Source organism: Telmatherina bonti (assembly GCF_933228915.1).
Source record: "Telmatherina bonti genome assembly, chromosome: 1".
Classification (NCBI taxonomy): Eukaryota; Metazoa; Chordata; class Actinopteri; order Atheriniformes; family Telmatherinidae; genus Telmatherina; species Telmatherina bonti.
In genome coordinates, this window is record NC_136619.1 from 26087047 (window position 1) to 26099287 (window position 12241).

Sequence of the window (12241 nt, forward strand, 5' to 3'; positions counted from 1 at the left end):
TCTTGTCAGGTTCACATAAAGTCCACCTTGACTGATCATTATAATTATGATGCTGTGAAATCCATTTTATTTGAGTACACAGGCTGAAAAAAGGAAAGTTTTCCTTTTCTTTCCTAAAAACTTTTCTTCAAACATGATTCTTGACACAAAATAATGTTATGGTGTTCATTTAATTTGCAACTTAAGTGGTCATCTAAAATGAAAAACCAAACTCCAACAGCCAATAATGTATATGTTTTTAACAACAGTTATTTCTTGGGATTATCTTTCAATTTATGTCTTAATAACTCCTGCACAAACACTGATTCTTCATCTAAAAAATGAAGTGTCTTCACTATTTTTGACTGTTTAACTTAGTTGTTACATCTGGTAGTTTAATAACTTTTATGTCCTCTATACAATCATGCTTAAGACAGCTGTCATGATCCAGAATATGCAGTAGATGTGGAACAAGAACATTTTGTGTATTTGAGGTTTACCCTTGTAAAGGCCTGTTTAATCTGAAAATTGATTACAATTTATGTCTGTTCTTGGAATGGTGCCTCCAGAACCAGTCTATAGTAAAACTTAAACAAAAACAAAATAAAGAATTTTTAAAAAGTCCTTTTAAAAAGGTTGGTATAATGTGCAATTAACATTTTGTTTTGAAGGATGTTTGGCTCAAATGCACGCTTTATTCTGAAGGTGAAAACCGGAAGTGCCTTTGTTGTTGTTGTTAACTGAACAGGGTTGTTAGCTCACTAGAGATTTCCAAGCCTCGCAGTAACATTGTCGCACGTAATGGCCAGGAGAAATCACTTCTCCGCGCTCCTTTAATATGCTCTCTATTGGAGGCAAAACGGTAGCACCGGACCAGTCTCAAAATGACCACCGGCTTCAGCTCCGGTTCCTCCCGGTTTGCAGATTATTTCGTGATCTGCGGACTCGACACCGAAAGCGGTCTGGAACCCGACGAACTGTCCGGTAAGCATATTAACCAGTGGGGTAAATGGCATGCCTATACTGGGTCTAAAAAGAAAAAAAAGGTGTTTATACCACATACTTGTTTTTAAGTCTTAACTCCGTCATAACGTCAGAGCAGTTTATTCATGTGTCTGACATATAATGTTAGAGTGAATACAAAGCGAGCACAACGCCAGGCCTAGCTCATCTCTCAGCCTGTTGGTAATGCCCGACGAGAGGATTACTGTTGGTTATGTCTCTTTATCGCATCTTAATTTAAAGTCTGTCGATCAAATCCTCCCCGATTTTTTAACTACCTTGTATCAAAGGAGCTTGTTGGTGATGCATGGTAATAAATATTTATAAAAGGAAAATCTCATAGTTTACTCAGGTTTCAATGTTCGTTGGAATAACACTAATGTCGATTCAACAACAAGGTTGTACTTGCTTCTTGCTGTATCAGGTATGAAGCAGAGATCGGGTGTCAAGGTAGCATAAACACATGGGACGATAAACCTCTGAGATGTCCCAAGGGTCAAAATTGATCATGGTTCCCAGTCGAACTGAGACATATACATAATCCACACTGTGCCTGGAACAACCTTCCCTTTGTAGACAATTACATAAACAGCTTAAACGTTTCATCAGGCATCACTAGGTCGTCGTGGTACACCTGGATCTTGTTTGTTTAGTTGTCTGTGACCCCCATTGATCATGACCTTATCTACAGGACTATGGCGTGTGACTGCTAGACATGATTTCAATATATTTGCATGTGAATTCTGAGTCTTGATTTGATTAAATACAAATAGTCAGCAGAATATCAGATGCTTGGTTATGCTACCAGAGCTTCTTCTTTCCAGTGTGAGTGATTAGGTCTATCTGATACTGAAACATTTATATTCTAATGAGAACAATCAGTTGTAGGGTGAGGGATAACTACAAGGTTTGTTGATCAGAACAAAGGTCTTGGTTATATTCTATGACACTTACAGATTTGAGCGCACCTGAATGCTTGGAGAGGTGCTGGATTCATGTTTAATTAACACTTAAATAGGCTTCAATCCCTCCACCAAAATCAATACTATACTTGAAAAAGTATAGTATGCTTTTGCCAACTAGGGGAGACATATTACAGGATTAGATCATGAATAGATAATGAATATAATTGTGAGCCTTTGTAGTTTATAAATTGGTCATTGTTTTGGTATTTAACCAATCAGTATTTTTTTCTTTTCCATTCTCTCTGTTTTTATTATGGTTGACTTACATAATAGCTGGAAACACCAGCTATTGTTTAAGTATAGAGTTTGGATAGACTAATATCACTCTAATGTTGACAACATCATTCTACATCAATGCTGCATAATGATTAAGAACATAGTAGCAAATATAGATTAAGAAATATGTCACAAGAATTGCACTCAGGCATATGAGGTTTACCCACATAAAGATTCATTTGATCTAGATATTTATATGTCATCTTATTCTTGGTATGGCACCTGGCAAAGTAGTCTGTAAAATTAAAGGAATATACATTTTAATAATCACTGGTTTAACAAAAAACACTCAAATTAATTGGGACAGGCCCAGCGAATAAGCAGAGGTAGAATTTACTAAAAGATAGTGTTTTGACATTTAACGGTGGAGATTTTTCCAGTATCTTGTAGCTCAATCAGTTTCCTCATATAATAATGTCGGGGTTTTTTCATAGCACTGCTTCTACTACCAAATTATCTTGGGGGAGCCCTGACTGTTGGAAAAATTCAGCACGTCTACTTGGGAACTTGAAATAACTACTTAAGTACAACATTTGCATTGAGTGTTATTGTACTCATGAAGAGCAATGATGAAAGCAGACTCCTGCAGGTTGTTAAAAGTTAAGTCTCTCATCCAAGTAAGAACTGTTTAACTCTACTGAAGTGAATCGAACTTTAGTTCTGTTGATGGCAGCGGATGGTGTTGAGGCTTGTTGACCAGGTTGTTGGTACAGACCATAGTCCAATTTGGTAATGTAGTGAAAGATGTACATAGTGTGGATGCATTCAGGCTGTATATGCTATAAGACTCACTTTTCTGTTCTTTTTTTTTTTGCCTGTATTGGTGTGATTTATTGTGACTCAGCATGTAGTGAAAGGCTCATAGAGTTGTTGTTGTTGCTTAAAGTTCTTTCCTCTTCGGAGCAATAACTTGACCAAACATCATTTTAGTCTTGTAAGACTCAACCTTTTCACTTCCTTTTTTTTTTTTTTTTACTTCCTTCAGTCAAGTTCCTGATTACAGAAGGGTATGTAGAGAATGGAAGAAGTAAAAGTTGAAGAAAAGTACTATTTTGGATCAGAGCAGAGTAAAATGACATGAAATTAACTAGACTGAGAAGAAATGCATACAAACACAGTTATGTCTTTACTTCCTTCAGTCAAGTTCCTGATTACAGAAGGGTATGTAGAGAATGGAAGAAGTAAAAGTTGAAGAAAAGTACTATTTTGGATCAGAGCAGAGTAAAATGACATGAAATTAACTAGACTGAGAAGAAATGCATACAAACACAGTTATGTCTTCCTGTTTTGCCCCCCCCCCCCCCCCCCCCATCGACTATGAACTGCATCTTCTGCTTCTAAAAGAAAAGAAGGAAAAAAAACAACTTAATTTGAGGAATTTATAAAGTGCACGTTACAGGCAGTATATTATCATCTACTTAAATCAGCTTTCAAGTTGCACTCTTAGCATTGAACTGTGTCTTTTTCCTGGCTTGTGATTGAAGGCTCTTTCAAGTTTTTTCTGACTTGACATAAATGTAACCCACTGAAACTCTGAACAAATGCACTTTGGGGCTTTGAGGTCAAACATTACTGATGATGCTCTAGTTTCATCTTGATGCTGCTGTTTGCTGTTGACAGAGGTTAGGGGCTTGCCCTTATCAGCTGTTTTCAGTTATAACTGGAAGAGAGGAAATGGTGTGGAAATTCCATTGTCACAGTTTACATATCATAGAGCATTTACTTTTACAGTGGAGTTTTTTTTTTTTTATTCTGTCATTCTAAAGATTGAAGACCTGTTCGTTTTCTTAATAAATAAATAAAAAATTCCAGTAGAAGTTTAGATGGGGGCATGATGATATGGGTTTCTTGTTAGAGCTGCAACAAAAAGAAATAAGTTAATAGACAGAAAATAAATTCACCAAACCTTTTATATCAGTTTTCAGTTTAAGAAAACTGCATATAATTGCAGTTATTTTTTAAGTGAGGAAAAATTGGTCAATTGCAGTACTATGTTCTCATTCTATTAAAAATGAAAGTGAATGATGAGATTAGAAAAGAACCAACACCTCAATTAATAATGGGTGCAGCTTCAGTCAATACTGTCGAAACATTTCCGTAATAAATATCTTTTACCTCTTTCACAAGAGTTGCTTTCTTTCAACCACTGCAGACCTCAAATATTCTACAAATGTTCTGGATCGGTGGTGTGTGAGAATGCAAATGTACACAGCATCCGCTCTGGATGTACTGCTTGTGTCCCCCCTCCCCAACAGCTTTGAAAAATCGCTGGTACATCATTGGATGAGACAGTGTTTGAATGTGTCAGCAAATAGTCTGGAGCATTTGCAGTCGTTGAGCACGTGAATGAGTCTGTGTGTTTGTACTGGTGACAGCTTGTCCCCTCTGGTGACCTGTTACTTCTTTCTACCCCTAACCCTGCATTTATACATGAGGATAATCACATTAATGACTGTTGTAACAATCAAATAGAAAAAAAAAGGAAAGAAAAAGCAGAACTTTTCCATCAAACGCTGCCTTCTGCACAGTCTCAACAACTGCATGTCCTTTCTTACATTTCCGTGCTGGAGAGTGGATCTCCAGCTGAAATCTTCCCGCTGTGATGTGCTTGTGGAGCAAACAACATGTCTGGATTTTCTCCTTAAAACCTCCAGCTTTGATGTGTTTGAGAAAAACAAAAAACAAATACAGCAAGTTGATTGTGAAATTGTGAAAAAGGGATTCAGCTTTTTCCCTCTTGAAACCTGTGTTTGTAGGTGGACCGAATCAGAATTTGTTTGGTGCATTCACATTTCCCTAAACAAAGCAGACTTTCTGAGCAAACAGACTTGGCTTCAAATAAAAAAAAAAAAAATGCTGATGTGAATGTGCCCTTAAATATTTTTGCTTTATATTGAAGTCCTAAACTCTGCTGATCAAACTTTGGCTCATAATTGATAGGGTGACTTGAGCCAAACCACTCTGATGGTTTACTCCAGGTGTTTACTTGAACTCTTATATTTTCATGCCAAAAATGATGTTTCAACTCATGTACAGTTAATAAAACAAAGATTCAAGCAAAATTTCCCTTTAACACAGTGCTTGGTAGCACAGTCAGAATCCTTATTAGCATATGTATGACCCCACAGGCTCACAAGCGACATTGGAAACACCAGGAGCGGGGGGGGGGGGGGGGGGGGGGGGCATGAGTATACTTCCAGACAGGCTCTACGTATTCAAATGCTAAATATCCTTTTCAATTTTCTAGGCAGCCTCTCTGCTCTTGTCCTACTCAGCTAACGATTGCGGATGAATGGCTCAACATTAAAGCCAGTCTGAATACATTCTGAGGTCTTTCATATTTTGACTCAGCTGTTTATTAATGTACGACGTGTTGTGATAATGTGCCTGAAAATGAATCTTGAGAATTTTGTGCTCCGCCTATGATTATTTTCATTATAAACAAAAGTATTCAATCCAATCAATCATTTTTAATGCTGGTTTTAGAAGTTGGTTTGTTTAATTTGCTAAACATATTTAGAGTTTTACTCTACTTCTTTAATCATCCGTGTAAAAGATGAAAAACTGCTGCAGAATTACTTGAAAGAAGAACAACTATGGAAAACATTACATTTGGCAGAAAATGTTTAAAACAGATCAAATTCAGTGCCATTAACAGAGGGCAAAAATGACATAGTTAAGGAAAAATAAAATCCATGAAGCTCATTGCACACAACAACCTCTGCCATCGTGGCCTGTGTTGGATGAACACAGGGTAAAGAATCAGTTTCTAAGAATTGAGATAGTTATAGAATGCAGTTGGATTATTATATTTATGGCAAAACCTGCATATTTTTCTTGTCTATAACAAAGTAATAGCCTTTCACCCAAAGCCTTTTGTTTCCTGTCACAACCGTTTGAACGCTCAATGGTGTTAATATTTTTTAATAAAATTGTTACCCCGCTACAGAGGCCCTGCACACCCCCCATTATAATGGTACAGGAAACGCAGCTTTTATGCTCAGCCTGTTAAAAACCTCTACAGCAGTTGTAAGAGTGCCTGCGCACAGGAGGGGTGTTAAGCTGTGGGTGGTACTTGGCTCGTTGGATGTAAAACTGGAAGTCAATGATGCTCTTCTACTCCTACTGCTACTGGTTCACAATGTCATGTTATCACTGTAAGTTTTTGCGAAAAATATGACAAATCAAAGAAGCTTGCGCATCACAGAGCCACTTCAACGAGTGTCTTCCCCAGGTGTGGCTGGCAGCTTGTAATTAGTCCTGATTACTGGTTGAATACTGGTTGGTAGAACGCGTGTAGTCTCAGCCAGCTGTACGTAAGATGTGACCAAACCCATCGAATGTGAAAGCCTAGATATAAATCCAAATTAAACTGGACATTTATTTGTAAAACAGTTGAAGCACTATAGATCAGTTTAAACTGAGATACAAGCATTTTGCATTTCAGGATTTCAGTATAACTTTTGCATTTATCTCCTTTTTAATTGACCAGCGATGAACTTGTTGAACTTGACCCTCAGGGAGTGGGATCTTCCAATTTGCTTCCCAGCCAGATACTTCTCCTAAAAGACTAAAGATTACAAACTAATCCAGTCTCATCATACTGTTCCATGTCTGTTTCCACGTGGATGCTGACCTACATTTAAATACTTAACAAACAACAAAAATCAGGTTGTTATTTCAACAAAACCATGTTTGAACAAAGTCAGGTAATAGTTGTGCAGCTTATATATATAGTTTCATTCCCGGCCTAGTTTTTCTTGTGGGCAGTTTGGAAACGAAAGTAACCAACAGATTAAAGTACTTTAATCCTTCAGACATTTAGGCCCTGCCTGGGATTTGTTTCACTAGACAGAAGACCCTGGTGTCAAAATGATTGCAGCTCATTTATTGGTTCACTGAAAGAAAAGGATTTAGGAAGTTATGTTTGGAGTCAGCTCTTGTCTGCATCTCACCTGCATCAAGACTTTTTATTTTCACTCTGAAATTCAACTTAAATTCTCAGTCATGACTACCAAGTAAACATCAGAAAAGATTAATCATATCACCACTTGTGGGAAAAGGGATCTTTTTTTTTTTTTTTTAAATCGGTTTGAAGAACACAGTAGTAATTTCAGAAAGGAGCTAATTCTAATTCCAGTTGCACCGACTATAATTTTGAGGAAAGTAGGTGTTTTTAGGCCGATTAGCTTGAGGATAGCTGACATGATGCTGACGTAGCCAGAATAGAGCCGATGACTCGCATTACTCAGCTTGTATTTATCCTTTACAAGCTGCATGAATCTTTTTTGCCAGCAGAACTGTTTCACTGATGCTTGGTAAATGTCATGCACAATGAGGATGGTAAGTAGCATTGCCCGGTGCAAAGATTACAAAGGCTTTTCTTTATGTAAAATGTTAGATAAGCTACCACAGCTCCAGGGCTACAACATCAGAGCAGCCATTCACTGTAGTCCAACTCATGGCTTTCTACTGATGGGATCCACATTTTGGACCAATTTACCACAGTTTAAAAACAATTTCCAGTTCATTTTTTTCCCATGCCCTCCACTTGACATTCATTCATTTTGAAGAAATATATTAGATAAGGCCACAATTGCATTATCTCCTTTTTTTCAAAATAATAGAGAAAAAAAACTTGTACTTCATCTTTTTTAAAATAATGGTCAATATTTATACTTAGCAGATCTTTAAAGAGGATTAGAAAATGAATTGTTTAATTAATGCTTGTTGTCCTAAATAGCCTGCTGTTATGCTAAATGCCTGTTAGCATGCTGACATGTTAAATTGGGGGTAAATATGATGAAGAATTATATCATTTTAAAAACCACTGACACTGTGAGCATGCTAGCTTGCTAAAGTTAGCACCTAGCTCACAGAATGCTGTCTGATTTCAGTGTGCTGCTTGCACAGCTGGTACTCTTCCACTATGTTTAGCCTTAAGAATGCAGTTCATGTTGCAGCAGTCTGGATTTGCATGAAGAAGACAAAACTTGGCCACATATAAATGCTTTTTTTGTTGTATCATAACGGAACCAGCTGGCTGGAATTTGCCTACCCACCTGACACCGGCAGATAACGTCCGCTGTATGCAGCTTTTTTCTCAGAGCAAAGCTTCGAAAGTAGAGCTGGCAGGATGTTTATGCACAAACTAAGAAGTGATGCGCTACCCATCGAGGACCAGACTTGTAATTATATTTTTGTTTTATTTGTTGTGTAGCTTTATGCCAGTATATAGAGGCTACTAAATTCAGAGATGGGGCCAGAGGAAAATTGGCGAGGGCAGATGAAGGTAACTGTCCCACAACACACACTGCTCTCCCTCCTAACCTGAGCTCAGCTTTAACCCTTCCACCTTTAAATCTGGTGTACGTTGTTTTGTGTGCCCCCCCCCTCCTATTTTTTTTCCTCCTTTTTATTTATTTCTTCCTTGCCAGACATCCTTTTTACTTGAAAATCTGGGTCTTTCCACAGTAATTTCCTGCACAGGTGTGGGGATTTACCCGTCTTGTATTTTGCATACTCTAGAATCCTTTTCTTTTTTTTTTCTGTTCTTTTACACACCCCCCCCCCGTCTCCATCACCTCCTTGAGCTGAACAAGCAACTGACACTTGACAATCACTGCTTTTGTTTCTCACACACAAATCTAGTGTTGCCTGCTCTGGCATTGCTTGGTCAATGTTTACTCTCCCCCTACACTCTGAATGACTTTTCAGTACTGCCATGGTATGTGCATCACTTCTGCTTTACTCTGGGTTTAAATCAACTCAATTTAAATGACCAATTACTTTGTGTGTCCCTCTGTATTGCCATTAAAGCTGTCTTAAAGCATTAAAAATGTCCAACTTAGGTTTTGTTTGTTCCTGCAAGACTCAGCAATTAATTTGTTTACTCTTTTTGGACCAGGATGCAGGTGACAGCTTTATATGATGCAATACAATCTTCCTTATCAGACAAATATGCTGATTTGCTCTTTCCTCTGGTGTTGTGCTTGGCACTTGAAGGCTGCTTCTGACCAAACTGTTGCCCAGCTCCTACTTCTACATGCAGCAAGTTGTACTAACTGTGTGCCTTGTTTTTTTTTTTTTTGTTTTTTTTTGTGTTCTCTGTATTTGTTTGACTTCCAGGTGAGAATTTTGAGCAGAGTCCACTGCGAAGAACGTTTAAATCCAAAGTCCTAGCACACTATCCTGACAATGTTGAGTGGAATCCATTCGACCAGGATGCAGTTGGCATGGTATGATGACTTATTCTAACATAAGAAATGCTGATATTGTGAGATTATAGGTTTGAAGCTGTTGTTGCAAAATTACAACATTTTCTTTCTGTTGCAAATGCTTGCAAAATCTCCTAAAACGTTGGTGTCTTCACACTGTACTGGTATATTAAAGTTGTATCTCTGTAGTTCCAGCAATGCCTTTTTCTTCTCTTAACCTTCTAATTCCTTGCATGTGTCCTCCTGCAGCTTTGTATGCCAAAGGGTTTGGCATTTAGGACACAGGTGGACTCCAGGGAGCCACAGTTCCACTCCTTTATCATCACTAGAGAGGATGGTTCACGGACCTACGGCTTTGCCCTCACTTTCTTTGAGGAGGTGACCAGTAAGCAGATCTGCAGTGCCATGCAGACTCTTTACCACATGCACAATGCAGAGCAGTACGACATCTTGCACACTCCCACTTCCCCACAAGGACCTGAGGACCAACGGCTGCCCCAGTCTCGTCCTGTGCTCCACGCTGCGCCCGCCATCTCCCGACTGCAGCGCTTCAACTCGTACGACATCAGCCGCGACACACTGTATGTGTCAAAGTGCATCTGCTTGATAACGCCCATGGCGTTCGCTCAGGCCTGCAGAAAGGTGCTGCAGCAGCTTCACCTAGCTGTTACTTCCCCCCAGCCACCACCCCTCCCGCTAGAGAGTTACATCTACAACATTCTGTATGAGGTTCCACTACCACCCTCTGGGCGTTCCCTCAAGTTCTCGGGTGTTTATGGGCCTATTGTGTGCCAGAGGCCGAGCACTTCTGAGCTGCCGCTCTTTGACTTTGCCGTCAGTGAAATGTTTAATCTGCTGGGGGTGGAAAACGTTCTTCAGCTCTTCACGTGTGCTCTGCTTGAGATGCAGATACTGCTCTACTCACAGCGTAAGTCACCCATCTTCTGCTGTCACTGTGTTTTCATGTAACCTATTGTGTCCTACGTCCTCTTTAGCGATATCTTTGGAGCTGGGAGACAAATTGATGTCGTGACATAAGACTAGATATGAGTGGGAATCTAAAATATTTATATGTTATTGTCAGTTTAAAGTGTGGCTTCTGGCTAATATGGTTCGGACGGACGACAAAAGCTTACATCACTAATAGTTGAAGAATACAATTTCATTTGTCACATTGTGTTTACATTATTTTTTTCCTTTTAGCGACAGAAACATAATGGGAAAACCTCAAATGGCTTAGTGTTTCCTTGAACCCTGCTAATTTGTATAAGATGTTCATTATTAAAATCAAAATCAAATCTGTTTGAAGTCCAAACAGCTGGGTTTCATCAAGATATTATCAAAGAAGAACCCCTCTGACAGTGTTACATCTGCAAATGGAAACATGGTGTTGTTCATCAAGTGTGGGATGTACAAGACCACATGGTGTTGTTCATCAAGTGTGGGATGTACAAGACCACCATGCTGTTTTACATGCTCTTCACACAGAGTACCATCTCTTTCAGGACAGCCGTTGTTATTTAAAAGCTTAGAAAAAGTATCTCCCTCTGAAAAAGTATAAAATCAGAAAAATATTTCAAATCCTTTCATTTCCTTCATATTCACGTATTTCTTTATTACGCTTCAAAGAGACTGGGAAGGAGAACCCTGGAAAATCCTGTCCATATCAAATACAAAGGTCAAGGCTTATTATCCAGAGCAACCATAAATATCACGATGCAACTGCACCTTTATCAATAAAGATTCAGTTAATATATATCAACCAGGAAACGGTAGTTTTTTAAAACGTATATATTTTGAAAGAGACTGGGTAGAAACAAGCCAATCATCTGAGGATGTTGGATCCGGTGTGGTGACAGGATCCATTACAATGGCAAGACAAGGCAAATGGTTTACAAATTGTCAGTGACTGGGGGAAAAGCAGTGACGTTGCTAGGCAACCCAGAGGCGAGGAGGATAGCAGTGATGCAGGATGATTATTATTGGTCGGTAGTGACATCATGCTTCTCTTCACCCCCGTGAGGCTCATCACTGCAGAACATGTGAGGGGTGTTGTGTGGAGTTGAGGCCCTGCAGCTTCCACTGAGGGAAAAAAAAAAAAAAGAAAACTGTAGACTGTTAAGAGAATACGCCACGCATTTGGGAACACATGCTGAGGAGAGGGATGCTCTGTTAAAACAGAGATGACTGTGAATGCTTTGTGCCAAAAATAAAACTTCAGCTGTCATTTAATGGAGAAAGAGAAATTTCAACATTACCTCCTTCATGGTTATATGTGCCATGAAGCCACAAAGGAGACACTGTGTAAATACTGTCTCCTGTCATTCTCAGAGGAAGCTTTTTATGTAGCATGGATCAGCTGTTGTGACAAGCTGACATATTTTGTTAAAATCATTTCACAGGCATTTTCTATCTTTATGAGTTGGAGTTAAAAGTGGCAGGACAGATTAAGCAAGAGGGGCATGAAAGAGTGATCTGACCTGACGGTGGATGCTGCAGTAACGTTTACACACATTTGAGCCACACTGGAAACCTGCGCTACAAAACACAAGATGTTTACAGATTTTGTGCACTTTGTACTTTTGTCTTTTGTAGTGCACTTTTCAAGATAATCAAAGGTTTCTGGCTGGAAAGACTAATGTGGTCCCCAGTATCTACCTTCAAAGCTGCTTTGTGGCAGGAACACATTACTGCAACTAAAGGCGTGCTCTAAGGATGAGCTGGTGGCAGGAATGCACAAATAGCATTTTGCAAGGACTTTTAAGGTGATGAAGTAGGTTGGTTATGCTTCCTGCCTTTGTT

At 38.9% G+C, this 12241-nt stretch overlaps 1 protein-coding gene across 3 annotated transcripts in view; it reads left to right on the forward strand.

The window, feature by feature from the left end:
- Positions 1 to 772: 772 nt before the first annotated feature.
- dennd5a (DENN/MADD domain containing 5A) overlaps positions 773 to 12241 on the forward strand; it is a 30596-nt gene continuing 19127 nt past the window's right edge. Inside the window, exons 1-4 of one of the 3 annotated variants that reach the window (XM_079244748.1) lie at positions 773 to 963; positions 8443 to 8514; positions 9351 to 9460; positions 9689 to 10367. In XM_079244748.1, the coding sequence (XP_079100874.1) occupies positions 864 to 963; positions 8443 to 8514; positions 9351 to 9460; positions 9689 to 10367 (961 nt within the window). In that variant the 5' untranslated portion in view covers positions 773 to 863. The remainder of the gene's footprint in view (positions 964 to 8442; positions 8515 to 9350; positions 9461 to 9688; positions 10368 to 12241) is intronic. The other 2 variants (XM_079244749.1, XM_079244750.1) reach the window with 2 other exon arrangements.